The sequence below is a fragment of the Odontesthes bonariensis genome, chromosome 8 (genome assembly GCF_027942865.1).
Source record: "Odontesthes bonariensis isolate fOdoBon6 chromosome 8, fOdoBon6.hap1, whole genome shotgun sequence".
NCBI lineage: Eukaryota > Metazoa > Chordata > Actinopteri > Atheriniformes > Atherinopsidae > Odontesthes > Odontesthes bonariensis.
In genome coordinates, this window is record NC_134513.1 from 260581 (window position 1) to 284952 (window position 24372).

General features: G+C 49.9%; 1 protein-coding gene across 1 annotated transcript; it reads left to right on the top strand.

Moving 5' to 3' along the window:
• Positions 1-392: 392 nt before the first annotated feature.
• Positions 393-22881, top strand: hcfc2 (host cell factor C2). The gene is made up of 17 exons (XM_075471252.1): positions 393-656; positions 1418-1566; positions 1644-1804; positions 1914-2116; positions 6360-6444; positions 6704-6807; positions 6894-7112; positions 10362-10538; positions 10617-10669; positions 11030-11129; positions 11324-11380; positions 11457-11512; positions 11594-11737; positions 14146-14343; positions 14431-14728; positions 19265-19328; positions 19417-22881. Exons 1-17 carry the CDS (start codon positions 494-496, stop codon positions 19424-19426), a joined length of 2241 nt encoding a protein of 746 aa, XP_075327367.1. The 5' UTR covers positions 393-493; the 3' UTR covers positions 19427-22881.
• Positions 22882-24372: the final 1491 nt, after the last annotated feature.

The following is a 24372-nucleotide window of genomic DNA, read 5'->3' on the forward strand; positions in this document are numbered from 1 at the left end:
TCCACCAACTGATTTGGGTGGAAAATCAAACCGCAGACAGCTGGAAACCTGCAAAGATCGTCTAAATCTACAAAGATGACCAAATATTAATATGAATATACTTTCCGTGTTCGGTATCCAATGGTAACAGCTGACACATTTCTGCTCATTATCACAATAACAACGCACGAGCTATCAGACCTTTTTTAACAGATAAACCTGGTTTTAAACATAAAACATTTAAACACTGTCAAATTAATCATGAATGGGGCGAGTTTGATAATCAGATAATATAGCCTTTGCACGTTTTTTTTTAATTGATTAAAAACTTGATCAATTCATCAATTAATTAATTTAAGGGAGCTCCCTTAACATTTTATGCACGTAAAATTGATCAAAGTGAGACATCTTTATATTTTACCATCTCTGATTAAACTTCCGCTTCCGGCATGTTTGGCTCCGCCCACATTTTGAAACGTCAACAGCGCCAAAGTTTAGGCTCCTGAACGGGAAGATGAGCGCCTGTGTGGAGCCGGAATGGAGGAAAGTTCACTCCGTCACCGGCGTGGTGCCGCGGTCCAGGCACGGACACCGGGCGGCTGCGATCCGGGAGCTGATCATCGTTTTCGGCGGTGGAAACGAAGGCATAGCGGAGGACCTCCATGTTTACAACACTGGTATGCTAGCGTTAGCTAAGTTAGCTCAGCGCTAAGGACCTCCATGTTTACAACACTGGTATGCTAGCGTTAGCTAAGTTAGCTCAGCGCTAACTAGCAGGTTTTCAGCTAATGTTTTTAGCATCTCCTGAGAGGAGTAACCACGCAAGACTTCCGTTAAAGAGCTTTTATTATATTTCTGTGAAAACTCTAAAATTACACAATAGTTTGCTGCATTTTTGTGTTAATTTTTTAAGAATTGTTAGCCCTCTAACTTTAGCAGAACAGTGTTAGCTTCGGATGTGTCATTACTTATTCTGTTAGCTGTAGTTAAACTAACTAACTCACTAACTACCGGTGACCTGTAAACATATAGATTTTTAAAAAATAAATAAATTTGAGTAAATTTGAAAGTTTTAAACATACTTTGTAGGCATGAAGAACTATCAAAGCTGGACGTGTGGAGGTGGATCCATGTTTTTAAAGTGAATTCACTGAGCTGTTCTTTGAACTGTGTGCTCAATTTAAAGCCTAAAGTTTGTGATATTTTATTATTTTGACCATCTAAATGCAGTTGTTCAGGCTGACTAACAAACACCTTCATGTTCAACCAAAATGGTTGATGTGCAACACCTGCCAGCAGCCAACAGAAACGCCACCAGAGAACTTTCACCACCTTCCCTTTCTCCTGATATTATATAAGAATTTGTGAAGGAAATAAATTATCCATAGTCATCGTTCCCTGTCCATGTTTCTGTGGTGACATATTTCTGCTCCTCCAGTCTCGAAGCAGTGGTTTCTCCCAGCGGTGAGGGGGGACATCCCACCCGGCTGTGCTGCCCACGGCTTCATCTGCGAAGGCACCCGGATCCTCGTCTTTGGTGGCATGGTGGAGTACGGGAAATACACCAACAGCCTGTATGAGCTGCAGGTAAAGCGTGTCTGGGGTCTAACAGGGGGGCTGCTGGCGTAATGAACAACATTTAAACACCTTCCTTCCTTCCTCAGGCCAGCCGCTGGCTGTGGAAGAAGCTGAAGCCCCGAGCCCCCAGAAACGGCCCCCCTCCGGCCCCTCGGATTGGACACAGCTTCACCCTTGTGGGTAATAAATGTTATCTGTTCGGGGGGCTGGCCAACGACAGCGAGGACCCCAACGGCAACGTACCGAGGTACTGAGCTCATGCTGCACCAAGGCAGATCATTTCTGAAACTGTGCTGTAAACAGGTTGTTTCTTCCCTTTTTCTTTGTTTGTGTTCTCTGGTTTTTGGCTCTTTTAGGTACCTGGAAGACTTCTATGAGTTGGAGCTCCAGGCTGTGTCGGGGGCTCGAGGCTGGAACATCCCTGAGACCAAAGGTGGCGGTCCGTCCGCCCGGGAGTCGCACACCGCGGTGGGCTACACCGGCCTCGGGTCCCCGAAGCTTTACGTCTTCGGAGGGATGGAAGGAAGCCGCCTGAATGATGTCTGGCAGCTGGATCTGGGTGGGACTTAAAGGAGAATTCCGGCTATTTAACAAACATATCCCATCTGTTGGAGACCCAGGGAAGTTGGCCAAAGGGAAAACCGCGAGAAATTTTCATGCCCGCTGCGCAAAGTTGTCCGATTGCGCTGATTTCCATGAAAGCGGGCTCTATCGGGCAAGCTTTTAACCTTTCCTGAGGCTCTTAACGTGTATCAAAATACTTTTTACCGAATTGGCCGTGGTGTCAGCAGCAATACAATTTAACCCAGCGGCTAACCATACCGTTAGCTAGCACAGACATGATACATTTTGAGATTTCAAAAACAGCGCACTTACCTTTCTCAGCTTCCGTGTTCCACAGGCGTGCGCACAAATTAATCGATCGCCGAAGTCATGCACTATAGCAGGGATGCCAGGGTGAAATCGGTCAGGGGGCCAGATTGTTTTCAAGTGGGACCTCGGGGGGCCAAATTACCGGTACACTTTTGGCCTGGCAAGACCAAACACTAAACAAATAGACATGCTATTTGATATAATTTATGAAGGCCTGCTATACATTAAAAATGAATTGCAATACAATACCCTCACAATGAAGCATACAATTATATGGCAGCCAAAAGCAATTTACCCTCTATAACTGTGTAACATCAACCTCTGCATGCCAGTAACTTACATTTAAAATATTTTAAAAACAACAAAATGGACTAGGTCACATAAATAACACAAGTAAACTGTAAATTACTTTGATCAGATTTATTGACAACTTGCACATAAAATAATCTCGATGCACAGGCCTAATTAGGCCAATTAAAAAGATGGCCAGGCTAAATAGGCCTAAAGAAGTCAAAACAATGTATTAAGGTTAAGTAGGCCTACTCCAACAGGCCAAGTGACTAAATATTCAGTAGAAATTAATAATAAAAAAAACAAACAACTGATAGCACATTTAAAATTTAACATTAACAAAACTCCCACAAACATTTCCACATACCTATCTCCTTTATTCCCATCATTACTTCCTTGCACTATGAAACATGAGGAGATAAGCCGGCTACATTTTACATGTCGAAGCCAGAAGCCTTTTAGTTTTCACCAGCTTGTCCACATTGGGGGACAGGCTCTGAGCCGTGGCTATTTTCATGACATCATTGAGATGCGCATCTGTCAGGCGATTGCGCACTTTCGATTTATTAATATTCATAACTGAAAATGCCTGCTCACATAAGTATGTTGTGCCAAACATAGAGAGTATTTTACCTGCAAAGGCAGTGATAATTGGGTACTCGGGTGGCAACGACTGGTAGAATGATTCAATTCCAACAGATGTGTATGTATCTGTCAACCGCGCGCAGCGTTGCAAGTCTGTCAGTTCCATTTGCATCCCCTCTGGGACCTCGGAAGCATCCGTCGTGAAAGGAGAGCGAAAAGTCCTTTTCCAGTTCAGTGAAAACCGTGAATCGATTGGAAAACTCGCCCATGAGGCCGGAGAGCAAGCTTGCATACTTGTCCATGCTCTGATGGTTGACATGCAGAGATTTCAAACCGGGGAAGTTGGCTGCATTGCGCTGGCTGAGCTGTGCCTTCCATAACGCAAGTTTAATTTGAAACGCACGGACACTGTCGTAATACTCGGTAACGAGTTTGTTGCGACCTTGCATAGTAACATTCAAGACGTTTAAGTGTTCGGTAATGTCCACTAAAAAGGCGAGGTCTCTGGTCCATTCGGGGTCGTCCAATTCCTCCACAGGCTTGCCTTTAGCCTGCATGAACTCGGCTATCTCGTTGCGCAATTTGTAGAACCTTTTGAGCACTGCGCCTCGGCTCAACCAGCGCACATCGGTGTGATAGGGAAGGCCGTGATGAATGTCATTTTCAAATAAAAATGCATCGAATTGCCGATGGTTAAGCCCTCTGGCTCTGATAAAATTGACAGTGGCAAAAACAACACTCATAACATGCTCCATTTTCAGACTTTTGCTGCACAACGCCTCTTGGTGTAAAATGCAGTGAAAGTTCCAGAGTACCTGGTCTGGGTTAGCCTCTCGTACCTTTTCTCTCAACTTGACGACCACTCCGGCCTTTCTTCCTACTATGGAAGGTGCACCATCCGTAGCCACACTGACAGCGCGACTCCAGTCCACCTCCAGATTGTCAAGTGCCCCGACAAGGCTGACAAACACGTCGTTAGCTGTAGTCGTGTCTGTCATGGGTACCACGGAAACAAACTCCTCCGTGACTTTCAAGGCAGCATCCACTCCGCGAATAAATATCGCCAACTGAGCCGTGTCAGTCACATCCAGAGCACTGGAGAACGCGACGAAGGATTTAATCTTCTCTTTAAGTTGGCTATGCAAGTCGCTGGAGAGCTCTTCCACTCTCTCGGTCACTGTAGGTCGGGATCAGCTGATGTTCGCGAGAGCTTGTCGATGTTCTGGACACACGAGCTCGGCTGCCTTAATCATGCACGTCCTCACGAATTCGCCCTCAGAGAAAGGCTTGGAAGCTTTGGCCATCTCCCATGCGATGACATAGCTCGCCTTCACTGCCCCCAAACATGAAATAAAATGTTAAGTTAGTATTGAGAATGAGGAGTCACGGTCGGCCATGTTGGCAGGAGACGCTATTGGTTGCCAGGGGCAACGCCATCAGAACTTAACGGAGGCGCGCCGAGACAGAAATCCCCATTCGAAAACAGCTGCATTTAACGTAAAAATAAGAAATACAATTAAAACGAACCTTCATATGTCTCTCGGCATTTCGAGAAAGCCGCTTGCTGTGTTTGGAGGGATGAGGCTAGCTCGTTTAGCTTTGTGTCCTACGTTGCCCTGTGTAGTCGTACTTCTCCTGATGGGTCTCGTAATGTCGTCTGATGTTGTGCTCCTTTGGCACAGCCACTTGTTGCGAACAAATTAAACACACTGGTTTGCCCCTCACTTCCCAAAAGAAATACTTTTCTTTCCATCTCTCCTGAAAGATTCTACATTCAGAGTCAACCTTCCGCTTTTTAGGCAACATCCTTCCTGACTGATGTCGTGTTTAGCACCTTGGACAGTGCACGCGCTGCCGGCGTCTGTTGCAGCGCGTGCACTGTCCAAGGGACGGAGACCGGCACGAGCGAGAGACAAACTGTTGGATTACGTGGAAATTAATTGAATGAATATTATACTTAAAACCATTAAGGATCAAAAAACAAAAGTAGATTTAAGTTGTTGATAATAGTATTATTTATTTAAAAAAAAAAAAAAAAAACTTCTCAACCACTGATGTAACCGGGCCGGTTGTGATGTCCATTCGGGCCGTTACCATGGCATCAGTGCACTATAGTATTCCAAAATTGTCTTTTTGTCCACCAAAAACGCCCCTCGGGAACCGAACTACACATTGCCGTGTTTGTTATTGTTTCCTATCGAACAGCTGACTCGTTTCAACACCCATTTTCGCCGTGATGTCATGACGTGTCACATGACTGCTGGAAGGAGCGCAGCTTCGCCCGTTATTCAGCTGCGGAGATAAGAGCCCTCGGATTTTATTGGAAGCAATGTAGAGATGGATAGTTGGTCAGATTCTGATGTTGGAATGGAAGAGTTTGATGGTCGGGGTTATCTTTTTGAACCAGAACAAACTGATGAAGAGTTGTTGGCACAAGATGCAGCGAGGATGGCTCAAAGCGATGATCCAGAAACGGGAGCTGCTGCTCGGTCACGCATTGGGGAGACATGGGGGTGCAGATGTGGACATTTTATTGCACTGACCAGAGGAAGACAGTACTTTGGAATACTATAGTGTATGACTTTGGCGATCGATTTGTGCACACGCCTGTGGAACACGGAAGCTGAGAGAGGTAAGTGCGCTGTTTTTGAAATCTCAAAATGTATCATGTCTGTGCTAGCTAACGGTATGATTAGCCGCTGGGTTGAATTGTATTGCTACTGACACCACGGCCAATTCGGTCAAAAGTATTTTGATACACGTTAAGAGCCTCAGGAAAGGTTAAAAGCTTGCCCGATAGAGCCCGCTTTCATGGAAATCAGCGCAATCGGACAACTTTGCGCAGCGGGCATGAAAATTTCTCGTGTTTTTCCCTTTGGCAAACTTTCCTGGGTCTCCAACAGATGGGATATGTTTGTAAAATAGCCGGAATTCTCCTTTAAAGAGACTTAAATAGCTTCTGTTGACCGTCTGCAGCTCTCAAAGGAAAACTGAAAATTTTTAGCCTTTAGGAGCCCACATGTTTTGATCTTTGACCCCCCCCCTCTCTACAGACTCGATGGTTTGGTCGACACCTGAAACAAGAGGTCCAACTCCACTTCCCAGAAGTCTCCACTCAGCCAACGTCATTGGAAACCAGTAAGCGGGTGTCGGTGGTCGGCGTGGGCGAAAAAAATCGATTCATGTACATATCGCAAATTTTTTTCATGGGATGATTCTAAAGATCGATTTTTCTCCCCTGAAGCGATTATATTACATCATATCTGTGTCCAGAAAAACTTCATCAATTCATCGCATTATGTTAGAACTAGCCCACATGTGTGCTGCGTGGACAACTGTGAACTTTCAGACCGAATCTGCACCTTAGAATCTCAGAGTTGTGTCCTTCGGTGTGCAGGATGTTTGTTTTCGGTGGATGGATTCCTGTCCCAGAGGTGGACAGACACGTGGCAGATGGAACCGACTGGATCTGTACGAACTCCCTGAGTGCTCTGAACCTGGGTGAGTACCTCACCATCAGATCTCAGGTGTTTGGGTCTTTGACGGCACGCATTCAGCGTCCTGCTTCTCTGGTCTTCTGCTCTCAGACACCATGTGCTGGCGGAGCTTCGGCCCCGAGCGGCCGGACGAGTCCCGGCTGCCCGGCCCGGGCCCCCACAGTGAGGATCCCTGCTGGCCCAGAGCGCGGGCCGGCCACTGCTCCACCGCGCTCGGCTCCAGGCTTTACGTTTGGAGCGGCCGGGACGGGTACCGCAAGAGCTGGAACTACCAGGTGTGCTGCAAGGACCTGTGGTACCTGGAGACAGGTGAGGACGGGGGGGGGCAGGGGGGACAGGTGAGGACGGGGGAGGGGGGGGCAGGGGGGACGGGGGGGCAGGGGGGACAGGTGAGGACGGGGGGGGGGCAGGGGGGACAGGTGAGGACGGGGGAGGGGGGGGCAGGGGGGTACTTGGAGACAGGTGAGGACGGGGGGACGGGGGGGGGCAGGGGGGTACCTGGAGACAGGTGAGGACGGGGGGGGCAGGGGGGACAGGGGGGTACCTGGAGACAGGTGAGGACGGGGGGGACGGGGGACGGGGCAGGTGGGGACAGGGGGGTACCTGGAGACAGGTGAGGACGGGGGGGCGGGGGGGGCAGGGGGGACGGGTGAGGACGGGGGGGGCAGGGGGGTACCTGGAGACAGGTGAGGACGGGGGGGACAGTGGGGACAGGGGGGTACCTGGAGACAGGTGAGGACGGGGGGGACGGGGCAGGTGGGGGCAGGGGGGTACCTGGAGACAGGTGAGGACGGGGGGACGGGGGACGGGGCAGGTGGGGGCAGGGGGGTACCTGGAGACAGGTGAGGACGGGGGGACGGGGGGGGCAGGGGGGACGGGTGAGGACGGGGGGGGCAGGGGGGTACCTGGAGACAGGGGGGGACGGGTGAGGACGGGGGGGGCAGGGGGGTACCTGGAGACAGGTGAGGACGGGGGGGGACAGTGGGGACAGGGGGGTACCTGGAGACAGGTGAGGACGGGGGGGGCAGGGGGGACGGGTGAGGACGGGGGGGGCAGGGGGGACGGGTGAGGACGGGGGGGGCAGGGGGGTACCTGGAGACAGGTGAGGACGGGTGAGGACGGTGGGGGCAGGGGGGACGGGTGAGGACGGGGGGGGCAGGGGGGTACCTGGAGACAGGTGAGGACGGGGGGGGACAGTGGGGACAGGGGGGTACCTGGAGACAGGTGAGGACGGGGGGGACGGGGCAGGTGGGGGCAGGGGGGTACCTGGAGACAGGTGAGGACGGGGGGACGGGGGGGGCAGGGGGGACGGGTGAGGACGGGGGGGCAGGGGGGTACCTGGAGACAGGTGAGGACGGGGGGGGCAGGGGGGACAGGGGGGTACCTGGAGACAGGTGAGGACGGGGGGGGACAGTGGGGACAGGGGGGTACCTGGAGACAGGTGAGGACGGGGGGGGCAGGGGGGTACCTGGAGACAGGTGAGGACGGGGGGGACGGGGGACGGGGCAGGTGGGGACAGGGGGGTACCTGGAGACAGGTGAGGACGGGGGGGGGCAGGGGGGTACCTGGAGACAGGTGAGGACGGGGGGGACAGTAGCCCAACAAACCAAACGCAGACGTACAGATATACTTTCACACCCAGAACCCTTTCACACCCAGAACCCCTTCACACCCAGAACCCCTTCACACCCAGAACCCCTTCACACCCAGAACCCTTTCACACCCAGAACTCCTTTGTACCCAGAACCCCTTCACACCCAGAACCCCTTCACACCCAGAACCCTTTCACACCCAGAACCCCTTCACACCCAGAACCCCTTCACACCCAGAACCCCTTCACACCCAGAACCCCTTCACACCCAGAACCCCTTCATACCCAGAACTCCTTCGTACCCAGAACCCTTTCACACCCAGAACCCTTTCACACCCAGAACCCCTTCACACCCAGAACCCTTTCACACCCAGAACCCTTTCACACCCAGAACTCCTTTGTACCCAGAACCCCTTCACACCCAGAACCCCTTCACACCCAGAACCCTTTGTACCCAGAACCCCTTCACACCCAGAACCCCTTCACACCCAGAACTCCTTTGTACCCAGAACCCCTTCACACCCAGAACCCCTTCACACCCAGAACTCCTTTGTACCCAGAACCCCTTCACACCCAGAACCCCTTCACACCCAGAACCCCTTCACACCCAGAACCCCTTCACACCCAGAACCCTTTCACACCCAGAACCCCTTCACACCCAGAACCCTTTCACACCCAGAACCCCTTCACACCCAGAACCCTTTCACACCCAGAACCCCTTCATACCCAGAACCCCTTCACACCCAGAACCCCTTCACACCCAGAACCCCTTCACACCCAGAACCCCTTCATACCCAGAACTCCTTCGTACCCAGAACCCTTTCACACCCAGAACCCCTTCACACCCAGAACCCCTTCACACCCAGAACCCTTTGTACCCAGAACCCCTTCGTACCCAGAACCCCTTCGTACCCAGAACTCCTTCGTACCCAGAACCCCTTCGTACCCAGAACCCCTTCACACCCAGAACCCCTTCACACCCAGAACCCCTTCATACCCAGAACCCTTTCACACCCAGAACCCTTTGTACCCAGAACCCCTTCACACCCGGAACCCCTTCACACCCAGAACCCCTTCATACCCAGAACCCTTTCACACCCAGAACCCTTTGTACCCAGAACCCCTTCACACCCAGAACCCCTTCACACCCAGAACTCCTTCGTACCCAGAACCCCTTCACACCCAGAACCCCTTCACACCCAGAACCCTTTCACACCCAGAACCCCTTCACACCCAGAACCCCTTCACACCCAGAACCCCTTCACACCCAGAACCCTTTGTACCCAGAACCCCTTCACACCCAGAACCCCTTCACACCCAGAACCCCTTCATACCCAGAACTCCTTCGTACCCAGAACCCTTTCACACCCAGAACCCCTTCACACCCAGAACCCCTTCACACCCAGAACCCTTTCACACTCAGAACCCCTTCACACCCAGAACCCCTTCACACCCAGAACCCTTTGTACCCAGAACCCCTTCGTACCCAGAACCCCTTCACACCCAGAACCCCTTCGTACCCAGAACTCCTTCGTACCCAGAACCCTTTCACACCCAGAACCCCTTCACACCCAGAACCCTTTGTACCCAGAACCCCTTCGTACCCAGAACCCCTTCGTACCCAGAACTCCTTCGTACCCAGAACCCCTTCGTACCCAGAACCCCTTCACACCCAGAACCCCTTCACACCCAGAACCCCTTCACACCCAGAACCCTTTGTACCCAGAACCCTTTCATACCCAGAACCCCTTCACACCCAGAACCCCTTCACACCCAGAACCCCTTCACACCCAGAACCCTTTGTACCCAGAACCCCTTCATACCCAGAACTCCTTCGTACCCAGAACCCCTTCACACCCAGAACCCCTTCACACCCAGAACCCCTTCACACCCAGAACCCTTTGTACCCAGAACCCCTTCGTACCCAGAACTCCTTCGTACCCTAACCCCTCCTCTCTAACCCTCAGACGGACCGGCCGCCCCAGAGGCCGTGCTGCTCATCAGATCCACCATCAGCATGCTGCATGTGGCATGGCGCCCCCTGGCTGCTGCAGACTGCTACCTGCTGCAGATCCAGCCCGCCTGTCCCAGAGATCCGCTCCCCAAAGCGTCCGAATCAGCCGGAGCCGATAAACCCGCTGCAGGTAAGGCTGAGTTATTTATTCTGGGTAAATGTTTATCCATCAACAGTTTGAATCCAGCTGTAACGTTCCCACCGACAGGCTTCCAAACTCAGAGTGAGGACAGCGCGACAGAAGAGAAAGCATCGGCTCAGGTCGGTGTCGCTGCCTTATTGCAGCTCTTTAGTGTCGCCTCATGTTTACATATTTTGCTTCGAAGGAGCCAGATTGTTTTTAGATAAAGATTGTTTGAACTCAAGGGATGAACCAGTGTTGTGTCCAACTGAGCAAAGAAGCCATTTTAAACTGGATCTTTAGGCACTTTGTTCCCAGCAGCCTGTCACAGAGACGCATCATTTGGCATCAGAGTTTCCAGCCGTGCTGCGTGGACATAAAATCTCTTTCAGCTTCAGATATTGTGATGGAATCTGAACTGAAAATGTAGTTAGGGCTGAAAATCTGATGAGCTCAGATGTAATCATGTCTTGTTCTTAGATTTTCTCCTTGAATTTCAGGATGTTTCAGTTAAACCCTTAAAAGTCTCAGAAGATCCTCTGGCAGATGGAGAGGGGAATGCTGGGAGAGGACTGGAGGATTCAGACTCGAAACGCTTCAGTGAGTCCTTTCAGATCATCGATGTCCGAACGCTGCTTCACTTTGGATCACTATTAATCACGTTTAATCACGTTTAATCACGTTTAATCACTTAGAATCAGAATCACTTTTATCCTAACTTCAAACCAAACGTTGATGATAAACTTCCTCCTTGGTGTCAGCGTGAACCCGTAACATTTTTCCGTGTGTTGCAGCTGGTGGGCAGCAGGCGTCGGCAGCAGAGGGCGGCAGCTCCGCTCAGCAGCAGCCAGGTAACAGACTCAGATCTCACAGGGAAACCAGCAGACTGTGGAAAATATGAACTTCATCCTACTGTTTTTATTCCAGACAAACAGCCTGCTTCCACTGATAAGACGGCAGATTCGTGCGCCCACGCAGATCAGGTCAGATCTTCCTCTCCACAGGAATTAGTGGCTCATTCTTTTGTCTCGGTGGAAATTGAGACTGTACACTTTGACCTCCAGGTTCAGAAGAATCCTGGCGATGCGGTGTGGTTCGATGTTGGTGTGTTTAAAACTCTGTTCTGTGAGGTCGGCCACTACTTCCTACCAGCTGAGAGCGACCAGGTGGCGTCAGCTGTGAGCGGCAGAACCCCGAACAGTAAAGAGGTGAAGTCACTTTGGAAAAAAGCGTCTGCAAAATGACCGAAATGTAATGTTACTGTGCACGGTGCATGTTAGTTTGGACCCTCTGGGGTTAACTGGGTTCCTTTCCTGAGTTCCTTTCCTCTTGGGTTAACTGGGTTCCTTTACTGGGTTCCTTTCCTCTGGGGTTAACTGGGTTCCTTTCCTCTGGGGTTTACTGGGTTCCTTTCCTCTGGGGTTTACTGGGTTCCTTTCCTCTGGGGTTTACTGGGTTCCTTTCCTCTGGGGTTTACTGGGTTCCTTTACTCGGTTCCTTTCCTCTGGGGTTTACTGGGTTCCTTTCCTCTGGGGTTTACTGGGTTCCTTTCCTCTGGGGTTTACTGGGTTCCTTTCCTCTGGGGTTTACTGGGTTCCTTTACTGGGTTCCTTTCCTCTGGGGGTGATATTCTGGGGGTTTACTGGGTTCCTTTACTCTGGGGTTTACTGGGTTTCTTTCCTCTTGGGTTTACTGGGTTCCTTTCCTCTGGGGTTTACTGGGTTCCTTTACTGGGTTCCTTTCCTCTTGGGTTTACTGGGTTCCTTTACTCTGGGGTTTACTGGGTTCCTTTACTGGGTTCCTTTCCTCTTGGGTTTACTGGGTTCCTTTACTGGGTTCCTTTCCTCTGGGGTTTACTGGGTTCCTTTACTGGGTTCCTTTCCTCTGGGGTTTACTGGGTTCCTTTACTGGGTTCCTTTCCTCTGGGGTTTACTGGGTTCCTTTACTCAGATCCTTTCCTCTGGGGGTGATATTCTTGGGGTTTACTGGGTTCCTTTACTCGGTTCCTTTCCTCTGGGGGTGATATTCTTGGGGTTTACTGGGTTCCTTTACTCGGTTCCTTTCCTCTGGGGGTGATATTCGGGGAGTTTTACTGGGTTCCTTTACTCAGATCCTTTCCTCTGGGGGTGATATTCTTGGGGTTTACTGGGTTCCTTTACTGGGTTCCTTTCCTCTGGGGTTTACTGGGTTCCTTTACTCAGATCCTTTCCTCTGGGGGTGATATTCTTGGGGTTTACTGGGTTCCTTTACTCAGATCCTTTCCTCTGGGGGTGATATTCTTGGGGTTTACTGGGTTCCTTTACTGGGTTCCTTTCCTCTGGGGGTGATATTCTTGGGGTTTACTGGGTTCCTTTACTCAGATCCTTTCCTCTGGGGGTGATATTCTTGGGGTTTACTGGGTTCCTTTACTCGGTTCCTTTCCTCTGGGGGTGATATTCTTGGGGTTTACTGGGTTCCTTTACTCGGTTCCTTTCCTCTGGGGGTGATCTTCTGGGGGTTTACTGGGTTCCTTTCCTCTGGGGGTGATATTCTGGGGGTTTACTGGGTTCCTTTCCTCTGGGGTTTACTGGGTTCCTTTACTGGGTTCTTTTCCTCTTGGGTTTACGGGGTTCCTTTCCTCTGGGGTTTACTGGGTTCTTTTCCTCTGGGGGTGATATTCTGGGGGTTTACTGGGTTCCTTTCCTCTGGGGTTTACTGGGTTCCTTTACTGGGTTCTTTTCCTCTTGGGTTTACTGGGTTCCTTTACTGGGTTCCTTTCCTCTGGGGTTTACTGGGTTCCTTTACTGGGTTCCTTTCCTCTGGGGTTTACTGGGTTCCTTTACTGGGTTCCTTTCCTCTTGGGTTTACTGGGTTCCTTTACTGGGTTCCTTTCCTCTTGGGTTTACTGGGTTCCTTTCCTCTGGGGTTTACTGGGTTCCTTTACTGGGTTCTTTTCCTCTTGGGTTTACTGGGTTCCTTTACTGGGTTCCTTTCCTCTGGGGTTTACTGGGTTCCTTTACTGGGTTCCTTTCCTCTTGGGTTTACTGGGTTCCTTTACTGGGTTCCTTTCCTCTGGGGTTTACTGGGTTCCTTTACTGGGTTCCTTTCCTCTTGGGTTTACTGGGTTCCTTTACTGGGTTCCTTTCCTCTGGGGTTTACTGGGTTCCTTTCCTCTTGGGTTTACTGGGTTCCTTTCCTCTGGGGTTTACTGGGTTCCTTTACTGGGTTCCTTTCCTCTGGGGTTTACTGGGTTCCTTTCCTCTTGGGTTTACTGGGTTCCTTTCCTCTGGGGTTTACTGGGTTCCTTTACTGGGTTCCTTTCCTCTGGGGTTTACTGGGTTCCTTTCCTCTTGGGTTTACTGGGTTCCTTTACTGGGTTCCTTTCCTCTGGGGTATACTGGGTTCCTTTACTGGGTTCCTTTCCTCTGGGGTTTACTGGGTTGGTTTACTGGGTTCCTTTCCTCTTGGGTTTACTGGGTTGGTTTACTGGGTTCCTTTCCTCTGAGGTTTACTCGGTTACTTTACTGGGTTCCTTTCCTCTGAGGTTTACTGGGTTCCTTTACTCGGTTCCTTTACTGGGTTCCTTTCCTCTCAGGTTTACTCGGTTCCTTTATTCGGTTCCTTTCCTTCTCCTCAGCCCTGCTCTCAGAAGAAGCTGCCCGGGCCTCTGGACTATCAGGGCAGGGAGAAGCAGGATCTGACCCCGGGTCAGACCTACAGGTTCAGAGTGGCTGGCATCAACTGCTTCCGCCAGGGAAACTTCAGCCCCGTCAGCGAGTTCAAGACCTGCCAGCCCGGCTTCCCTGGAGCGCCCTCTGCTGTCCGAATCACCAAGGTGCGGCCCGGGTCCACGGACTGTCCGGAGAACGTGGTTTTCCTTTGTTTATGTGGTTTTCCTTTGTTAATGTGGCTTTATCTGCAGGCCAACGACTCGGTGCAGATCACCTGGGAGGCGCCCTCGTCCCCGTCGGGCCGGATCCTGGAGTACTCCATGTACCTGGCGGTGAGGAAGAGCCGGCCCAGCGGCTCGGAGAAGCCGGGTCAGATGGCCTTCATCCGGATCTACCGGGGCACCAAGACGGCCTGCTCCGTGAGCTCCGGCCACCTGGAGAACGCCCACATCGACAGCTCCGCCTCCAACCGGCCCGCCGTCGTCTTCCGCATCGCCGCCAAGAACGAGCAAGGCTACGGCCCGGCCACGCAGATCCGCTGGATCCAAGGTGGGGACCTTATTTTCCTCTTTCTCCTTATTCTCCATAACTCTAGGGGCTGGGTTAGGGTTTGGGGTTGAGTTTGGTGGTTAGGTTTGGGGTTGAGTTTGGTGGTTAGGTTTGGGGTTGAGGTTAGGTTTGGGGTTGGGGTTAGAGGGTTGGGTTTGGGGTTGGGGTTAGGTTTGGGGTTGAGTTTAGGTTTGGGGTTGGGGTTAGGTTTGGGGTTGGGGTTGGGGTTAGGTTTGGGGTTGAGTTTAGGTTTGGGGTTGGGGTTAGGTTTGGGGTTAGGTTTGGGGTTGAGTTTGGGGTTGGGGTTAGGTTTGGGGTTGGGGTTAGGTTTGGGGTTGAGTTTAGGTTTGGGGTTGGGGTTAGGTTTGGGGTTGGGGTTAGGTTTGGGGTTGGGGTTAGGTTTGGGGTTGGGGTTAGGTTTGGGGTTGAGTTTGGGGTTAGGGTTAGGTTTGGGGTTGAGGTTAGGTTTGGGGTTGGGGTTAGGTTTGGGGTTGAGTTTGGGGTTAGGGTTAGGTTTGGGTTAGGGTTAGGGTTGAGTTTGGGGTTGGGGTTAGGTTTGGGGTTGAGGTTAGGTTTGGGGTTAGGGTTAGGTTTGGGGTTGAGTTTGGGGTTGGGGTTAGGTTTGGGGTTGAGGTTAGGTTTGGGGTTGGGGTTAGGTTTGGGGTTGAGTTTAGGTTTGGGGTTGGGGTTAGGTTTGGGGTTGAGGTTAGAGGGTTGGGTTTGGGGTTGGGGTTAGGTTTGGGGTTGGGGTTAGGTTTGGGGTTGAGGTTAGGTTTGGGGTTGGGGTTAGGTTTGGGGTTGAGGTTAGGTTTGGGGTTGGGGTTAGGTTTGGGGTTGGGGTTAGGTTTGGGGTTGGGGTTAGGTTTGGGGTTGGGGTTAGGTTTGGGGTTGAGGTTAGGTTTGGGGTTGAGTTTAGGTTTGGGGTTGGGGTTAGGTTTGGGGTTGAGTTTAGGTTTGGGGTTGGGGTTAGGTTTGGGGTTGGGGTTAGGTTTGGGGTTAGGTTTGGGGTTGGGGTTAGGTTTGGGGTTGGGGTTAGGTTTGGGGTTGAGTTTGGGGTTGGGGTTAGGTTTGGGGTTAGGGTTAGGTTTGGGGTTGGGGTTAGGTTTGGGGTTGAGTTTGGGGTTAGGGTTAGGTTTGGGGTTGAGGTTAGGTTTGGGGTTAGGTTTGGGGTTGAGTTTGGGGTTAGGGTTAGGTTTGGGTTAGGGTTAGGGGTTAGGTTTGGGGTTGAGGTTAGGTTTGGGGTTAGGGTTAGGTTTGGGGTTGAGTTTGGGGTTGGGGTTAGGTTTGGGGTTGAGGTTAGGTTTGGGGTTGGGGTTAGGTTTGGGGTTGAGTTTAGGTTTGGGGTTAGGTTTGGGGTTAGGTTTGGGGTTGAGGTTAGAGGGTTGGGTTTGGGGTTGGGGTTAGGTTTGGGGTTGAGGTTAGGTTTGGGGTTGAGGTTAGGTTTGGGGTTGAGGTTAGGTTTGGGGTTGGGGTTAGGTTTGGGGTTGAGGTTAGGTTTGGGGTTAGGGTTAGGTTTGGGGTTAGGGTTAGGTTTGGGGTTGGGGTTAGGTTTGGGGTTGGGGTTAGGTTTGGGGTTGAGGTTAGGTTTGGGGTTGGGGTTAGGTTTGGGGTTGAGTTTAGGTTTGGGGTTGGGGTTAGGTTTGGGGTTAGGTTTGGGGTTGAGGTTAGAGGGTTGGGTTTGGGGTTGGGGTTAGGTTTGGGGTTGAGGTTAGGTTTGGGGTTGGGGTTAGGTTTGGGGTTGAGGTTAGGTTTGGGGTTAGGTTTGGGGTTGAGGTTAGGTTTGGGTTTATGGTTAGGTTTGGGGTTGGGGTTAGGTTTGGGGTTGAGGTTAGGTTTGGGGTTGGGGTTAGGTTTGGGGTTAGGTTTGGGGTTAGGTTTGGGGTTGAGGTTAGAGGGTTGGGTTTGGGGTTGGGGTTAGGTTTGGGGTTGAGGTTAGGTTTGGGGTTGAGGTTAGGTTTGGGGTTGAGGTTAGGTTTGGGGTTGGGGTTGAGGTTAGGTTTGGGGTTGGGGTTAGGTTTGGGGTTAGGTTTGGGGTTAGGTTTGGGGTTAGGTTTGGGGTTAGGTTTGGGGTTGGGGTTAGGTTTGGGGTTGAGGTTAGAGGGTTGGGGTTAGGTTTGGGGTTGAGGTTAGAGGGTTAGGTTTGGGGTTGAGGTTAGAGGGTTGGGTTTGGGGTTGAGGTTAGAGGGTTGGGTTTGGGGTTGAGGTTAGGTTTGGGGTTGGGGTTAGGTTTGGGGTTGAGGTTAGAGGGTTGGGTTTGGGTTTGGGTTTGGGGTTGGGGTTGGGGTTAGGTTTGGGGTTGGGGTTAGGTTTGGGGTTGGGGTTAGAGGGTTGAGTTTGGGGTTGGGGTTAGGTTTGGGGTTGAGGTTAGGTTTGGGGTTGGGGTTAGGTTTGGGGTTGAGGTTAGGTTTGGGTTTATGGTTAGGTTTGGGGTTGGGGTTGAGGTTAGGTTTGGGGTTGAGGTTAGGTTTGGGGTTAGGTTTGGGGTTAGGTTTGGGGTTAGGGTTTGGGGTTGGGGTTGGGGTTAGGTTTGGGGTTGGGGTTAGGTTTGGGGTTAGGTTTGGGGTTGGGGTTAGAGGGTTGAGTTTGGGGTTGGGGTTAGGTTTGGGGTTGAGGTTAGGTTTGGGGTTGGGGTTAGGTTTGGGGTTGAGGTTAGGTTTGGGTTTATGGTTAGGTTTGGGGTTGGGGTTGAGGTTAGGTTTGGGGTTGAGGTTAGGTTTGGGGTTAGGTTTGGGGTTAGGTTTGGGGTTAGGTTTGGGGTTGAGGTTAGAGGGTTGGGTTTGGGGTTGGGGTTAGGTTTGGGGTTGAGGTTAGGTTTGGGGTTGAGGTTAGGTTTGGGGTTGAGGTTAGGTTTGGGGTTGGGGTTAGGTTTGGGGTTAGGGTTGGGGTTAGGTTTGGGGTTGGGGTTGGGGTTAGGTTTGGGGTTGAGGTTAGAGGGTTGAGTTTGGGGTTGAGGTTAGAGGGTTGAGTTTGGGGTTGGGGTTAAGTTTGGGGTTGAGGTTAGAGGGTTAGGTTTGGGGTTGAGGTTAGACGGTTGGGTTTGGGGTTGAGGTTAGGTTTGGGGTTGAGTTTGGGGTTGGGGTTAGGTTTGGGGTTGAGGTTAGAGGGTTGGGTTTGGGTTTGGGGTTGGGGTTAGGTTTGGGGTTGGGGTTAGAGGGTTGAGTTTAAGGTTGAGGTTAGAGGGTAGAGTTTGGGGTTGGGGTTAGGTTTGGGGTTGAGTTTGGGGTTGAGGTTAGAGGGTTGAGTTTGGGGTTGAGGTTAGAGGGTTGAGTTTGGGGTTGGGGTTAGGTTTGGGGTTAGGTTTGGGGTTAGGTTTGGGGTTGAGGTTAGAGGGTTAGGTTTGGGGCTGGGGGTTAGGTATTAGGGTTTGGGGTTGAGGTTAGAGGGTTGAGTTTGGGGTTAGGTTTGGGGTTGAGTTTGGGGTTAGGTTTGGGGTTGAGTTTGGGGTTGGGGTTAGGTTTGGGGTTGGGGTTAGGTTTGGGGTTAGGTTTGGGGTTGAGTTTGGGGTTGGGGTTAGGTTTGGGGTTGAGGTTAGAGGGTTAGGTTTGGGGTTGAGTTTGGGGTTGGGGTTAGGTTTGGGGTTGGGGTTAGGTTTGGGGTTAGGTTTGGGGTTGAGTTTGGGGTTGGGGTTAGGTTTGGGGTTGAGGTTAGAGGGTTGAGTTTGGGGTTAGGTTTGGGGTTGAGGTTGGGGTTAGGTTTGGGGTTGGGGTTAGGTTTGGGGTTAGGTTTGGGGTTGAGTTTGGGGTTGGGGTTAGGTTTGGGGTTGGGGTTAGAGGGTTGAGTTTGGGGTTGAGGTTTGGGGTTGAGGTTAGAGGGTTAGGTTTGGGGTTGAGGTTAGAGGGTTAGGTTTGGGGTTGAGGTTAGAGGGTTGAGTTTGGGGTTGGGGTTAGGTTTGGGGTTGGGGTTGGGTTTGGGTTTGGGGTTGGGGTTGAGGTAAAAGGGTTGAGTTTGGGGTTGGGGTTAGGTTTGGAGTTGGGGTTAGGTTTGGGTTTGGGGTTAGGTTTGGGGTTAGGTTTGGGGTTGAGTTTGGGGTTGGGGTTAGGTTTGGGGTTGAGGTTAGGTTTGGGTTTGGGGTTAGGTTTGGGGTTAGGTTTGGGGTTGAGTTTGGGGTTGGGGTTAGGTTTGGGGTTGAGGTTAGAGGGTTGGGGTTGAGGTTAGAGGGTTGAGTTTGGGGTTAGGTTTTGGGTTAGGTTTGGGGTTGGGGTTAGGTTTGGGGTTGGGGTTGAGGTAAAAGGGTTGAGTTTGGGTTTGGGGTTAGGTTTGGGTTTGGGGTTAGGTTTGGGTTTGGGGTTGGGGTTAGGTTTGGGTTTGGGGTTAGGTTTGGGTTTGGGGTTAGGTTTGGGGTTGGGGTTAGGTTTGGGGTTGAGGTTAGAGGGTTGAGTTTGGGGTTGAGGTTAGAGGGTTGAGTTTGGGGTTGGGGTTAGGTTTGGGGTTAGGTTTGGGGTTAGGTTTGGGGTTGAGGTTAGAGGGTTAGGTTTGGGTTAACCCTAACCCCAGCTTCTGGGGGCAGATTCCAACCCGGTGTTCCGCTCTTTGCAGATCCGGTTAAACTGCGAGCGTCAGCGCCCAGAGCAGGCGAGGCCGAGCAGGACGCCGCCGACAGGTAACCATGCCGACAGGTAACCAGGCGGACTTCTGCCTCTCACTTAGAAAAGAGTGACCTTTGACCCCAGTGTTGCTTCCTCTCACAGCTCCAGCTGAGACGCTTTGGACCACGATGGTGGAGAAGATGTTCACTCAGGAAGTTCGTTTCCTCCAGAGAGTTTCCTTAATTTATTTTTATCCATTTAATTCTGTAGATGGAAGTTTTTACCAGAGAACGGCGGGTCCTGTGAAGCGGGCCGGAGGTTTTTAAACTGTTAACGGCTGCAGACTTTGTGGCTGAAACTCTTTTTAAGACGTTTATTCACCAGAGAAGCTGAGCTTATTCTGCTGTAGGAGCCGGTTCGAGGGGCTGAACAGATGCAAACATCTGTCTGCATCACCTCAGTAAGAATGCCGAGCAGCTGCAGCGATGTCACAGGGCAGCAGTGATGCGATTGGTTCTGATGCTCTCTCTGTTTGACGGCCACAGAAGGCAGAGTTTTAGGAGTTTTCTGAGTTTATTACAAACCTCAGACATATTTGTTGAGCGTCCAGAAGAGAATTCGTCCCATTTTTCTGAAGTTTACAGAAAAAGTTAATAACTGATTGTTAGAGTAATGAATCTGATCCCAGATGATGAATTTAAAACATTTACATGTAGATTTTTAAAATTACTTTTACTTCCTGTTTTGATTCTGTTTTGATGACTAAAAACCAAGTTTAATATTAATATAGTTGTTGTGGTGGTGGTGATATTCTGGATCTGATTCTGTAACCACTGTTTGTCTTTAGAAATCTAACATTACTGCACAGTCTTCCTCCCACCACTTTAACCTCCGACACATCCTTTTTATGCTGTTAAATACTTTAAATAATAAAAATAAGCTGTTTTAGCATTTTTTTTAAATTTATTTTTTTACACACATGTGAAAACTGAATTTTCTTTTCTCACCTCTTTCATCCTGTGAGGCTTAAAGCAGGAACACTCCTGTTTTTATCCCCTCTTTCATCATGTTTTACAGCCTGTCTGACTGAGCTCCAGCTTTAATCAGGCTCACAGTTTCACTCTTTAAGATGCTTAAAAGGTGCTTTAAAAGCTAAAAATGTTCCAGTACAACATGATCTGTGCTGAATCTGAACTGACAATCAGAGACAAAGACTTCAGTATTTCTGGTATTGATGAACTCTAACAGGAATGACCCTCAGTCCCAGGGATTTGTTCCTTATCACTAAATCTGGCTTTTTTCACCTCAGAAACATCTCAAGACTCCGGCCCTCATTATCTGACTCAGTAACAGAGACCCCCACCCGCTCATTTATCTCCTCCCGCCTGGACTACTGCAGCGGTGTCCTGTCTGGGCTCCCAGTGAGGCCCCTGACAGGTTGCAGTATGTCCAAAAGTCAGCTGCCAGGGGGCTAACTCACACCAAGCCCTGGCAGCACATCACCCCCATCCTAAAGCAACTTCACCGGCTCCCAGTCAGAGCACGCATCACCTATAAAATCCTTCTGTTGACCTACAAATCTCTCCACTCACTCGCACCTAAGCACATCTCTGATCTCCTCCACCTCTACTCCCAGTCGCGGCTTCTGCGCTCCTCAGACGAGGACCTACTCTCCGTTCCTCGTACCAGACTGAAAACATATGGAGATAGGGCCTTCTGTTCAGCTGCCCCTACCCTATGGAACAATCTGCCACTTCACATCCGTTCTGCCCCCTCTCTAATACAGTTCAAAAAGAATCTAAAAACACATCTCTTCTCCATGTCCTACTCTTCTTAAACCCCCCGGCCCTACCCTTCCCCCTTCTTTTCTCTTGTTAAGCGACCTTGGGTACCTTGAAAGGCGCTATATAAGTCCAAGTTATTATTATTATTATTATTATTATTCAGACTAAATGAAAGCAGGTGGAAACGCTGAGAAGTGGAAACCATGTTAATCCCTAAAGCTTTGTCTGGTTTGCACCTTCCAAGCTGTGTGAAAATTGGAGGGAAGATAATAAAAAAAGCAAAAATAAAAAAATAGAATTCAATTTTTTTTAAACATCATTATGAAAAATTGTCACATTTTTTTAATCAGTATTGTAAAATATAATTTATAATAATATATCATATGGAAATGTTATTTGCCATGCTTGTCTTTCTGATTGGCTGCCAGTCAAAACATGGTAGACCTGGCTGTTTGCACCTGTTCTGAAGCTGCGCTGCTCCTCAAGCTAGCGTGTAGCTAGCTTAGCCAAAATGGACAGATTTCTGACTTGGAAGAGACTGAAAGAACTGGCCAACTAAAATCAGAAAGTATGAGGCAGCATACATTAAGTTTGGCTTCACAGCCGTACAGAAAAATGGCGTCCTCTGTCTGGAGACCCTCAGATGAGGGTTCAAAACCTTCGAAACTTCAGCGTCACCTGATACAAAAACATCCGTCAGACTTCTTCAGACGTAAAGAAGAGCATTTAGTCCGGCTGCATTCACACAGCGAGCTGCTGTCCGGGAAGAAAAGAAAGAAAATACGTTAAAAAAGTTGATGTTTCTTTGCAAACCACAGACAATGCTACAAAATATGCAAAGGGGGCCAGAAGCTGATACTGTTTGGGGGGCCTTGGCATGGAAAAGTGTGGGAACCCCTGGCCTGCAGCACCTTGCAGGACTCACTGGTTACGGCCCTGGACTGGTTCCGATCATACCTGATGGACAGATCCGAACATTTCTCTTTCCAGTACGGTCACCACTCTTGGTGTTATTTTTGATCCACAGCTCACCTTTGAAATCCATATTAAGCATATCTGCAAAATTTCCTTTATTCCCCCTCCGGCCCTGACTCTGTTTCTGATGCAGAGGCTCGTCGTGCCTTTGTCTCCTCCAGACTCGACTGTTGCAGCGCACTTCTCGTTGGGATTCCTGGCAAGAACATACAGAGATTACAGTATGTTCAGAACTGTGCTGCCAGGATCCTGATCGGTGCGTAAACATGAACATATCACCCCTGTTCTCCAGTCTGTTCACTGGCTTCCCGTCTCTGCCCGGATCACTTACAGAATCTCTCTGCTCCGCTTCCACCGCCTGCATGCTAACGCTCCATCTTTACCCGTAGATGCATAAGCGGGGTCAAAAATGAGCCCGAGGGTTGTTATTCTTCAAAGTTTTTACTCTTCCATATTCCAGGTTTTCCTCATAAAACATGTTTGTGACTTGAGGCCATTTGAATTTTTTTAAATGTTTTAAGAAATTGCAGTTTTTGTGTCTCTGCCCCAGTTTTTCATAAGCGGGGTCAAAAATGAGCCCAAGCCTTTCCTGGAGAATCTCAAGAGTTTGCTTTGGGGACCTTTGATTCTTACCAACTGTGAAAGGAAGACGCCGGGCCTTTTCCTGCGCTGCCTGCACAGCCTGTGGAACACTTTAACACCTTTCTTTGTACCCAATGTTTTGAATGATCTTCCTTTAAACGCTCTGTTTTTATTTCGTTTTTTGCATTTAAAGGACTCACTACTTTTATTTGCATTTTACTGTCCCTGCTTTTGATCTTATTATTTGTTTTTTGTCCCACTGTAGCACTTTGAGATTTTGTTGTAAATGTAAAGTGCGTTATAAATAAAATTAATTATTACATAGAGCCAATTCAAAAAGGGTTTCCGAGCTAAGGAAACCAACAGATTACACTAAACTCGTCTTCAGTCCAATCTCCCGTCCTGAGCGTGCCATCAGAAGCAGAACCAGGAAGCCTCCACCAGCTGGGGTTAGAGGACAACAAACACCATTCAAAGGTGTGAGGGACCAGGCTTCATTAAGGACAAAGGTCTTCCAAAAAATGAGGAACAATTTCAATTTAATAGTTGCGAAAATGAATAAATCCAAAAAAGTAAAATATGAATAACAATTTAATCATACAAAACACTAATTTGGGCCCAACTAAAATGAGGTCAACTAATTTAACACTAACAACCAAAAACTGGCCCCCGACCAAAGAACCAGAGGCTGCTTAAACAGGGACGGAGTAACCCAAATCTGCCACATGAGGGAGCATAAAAGGGAAAAATGACAAAAGCAGCTACAGCAAGATATAAAGCAAAACTAAATGTAACTTAGCACAAATAATAAGTGAATGTTAAAGTGACAAAATTAAGGAACTAGGCCAAATTTAACAAATAAAGCCCCCCCCAGTCTTTTAGAAAGAGTGGTATGTTCCTCCTCCAGCTGATCTGAATTTGCAGAAGAACAAGTGTAAGTAAATCATTCAAATGATCTGAAATATAAAATAAATAAATACTAACACGATGTGGCGGTGGTAAGAGCTTCCACCACCACAGGATACCTGTCGGAACAGGGAAACACCAGATAATGACCACAATAATGTCACGCGTACGAAATTAAACGGGAAAAACAGTAACGTGAGGAAAGGTGGGACAGATGATCCAGCTGTTGGTTTCTGAATGTTAAAGTGTAAGAAATGAAGCTGAGCTTTTAGCTGGCTAACTGTCAGGAAGGTTAGCGCCACATGTTAGAGCGCTGCTGAGGTGTTTGGGAGTGTTGGGATCGATCCCCAGGCCGTGCAGAACTGTTTAAAGCTCAGAGTTTATTTATATGTTCAGTAGTTGTTGGTTTGGATGTGAGAATGAAATGAGCTCCAGGAGGTGAAAGAACAACAGGGTGAGATGGCTCAGCGGGTTGGGACGCAGTCTGCAGGCACAGGAGTTCTGGGTTCGATCCCCAGAGAGACAAACATGAAGAATTTTAAATTAATTTAAAGTCCCAACAGTCCAAGTGCAGATTCAGAGGGAACCCGAAAAGTTCTTCAGGTGTGGAAGGACCCGTGGCACAGTGGGTACGGCAGGTAAGTATGCCATCAGGCGTGTTACAGGTTCTGGATCAAATCCCACGTGGTGCAGGTCTCAGGATGAAGACTGAAGTCCCCAGATGATCCCCAGAAGCAAGACAAAGACTGTCTGCAGAACACCCCGGAACAACCAAAGACCCGCCGTGATGGGCAGGGGAGGGGGTAGTTGGCCCTCCCCGAGGTTCAGAGAGGTGAAAGCAGGGGGTTATGCAGCTGGACGGGAGGGGCAG

Bases quoted from the DNA above. Each gene is read 5' to 3' on its own strand.
- hcfc2 (XM_075471252.1), top strand. From the start codon at position 494: ATGAGCGCCTGTGTGGAGCCGGAATGGAGGAAAGTTCACTCCGTCACC. The intron at 6,808-6,893 runs GTGAGTACCTCA...TTCTGCTCTCAG, and splicing joins CCTGAGTGCTCTGAACCTGG to ACACCATGTGCTGGCGGAGC. The intron at 11,381-11,456 runs GTAACAGACTCA...TTTTTATTCCAG, and splicing joins CTCCGCTCAGCAGCAGCCAG to ACAAACAGCCTGCTTCCACT.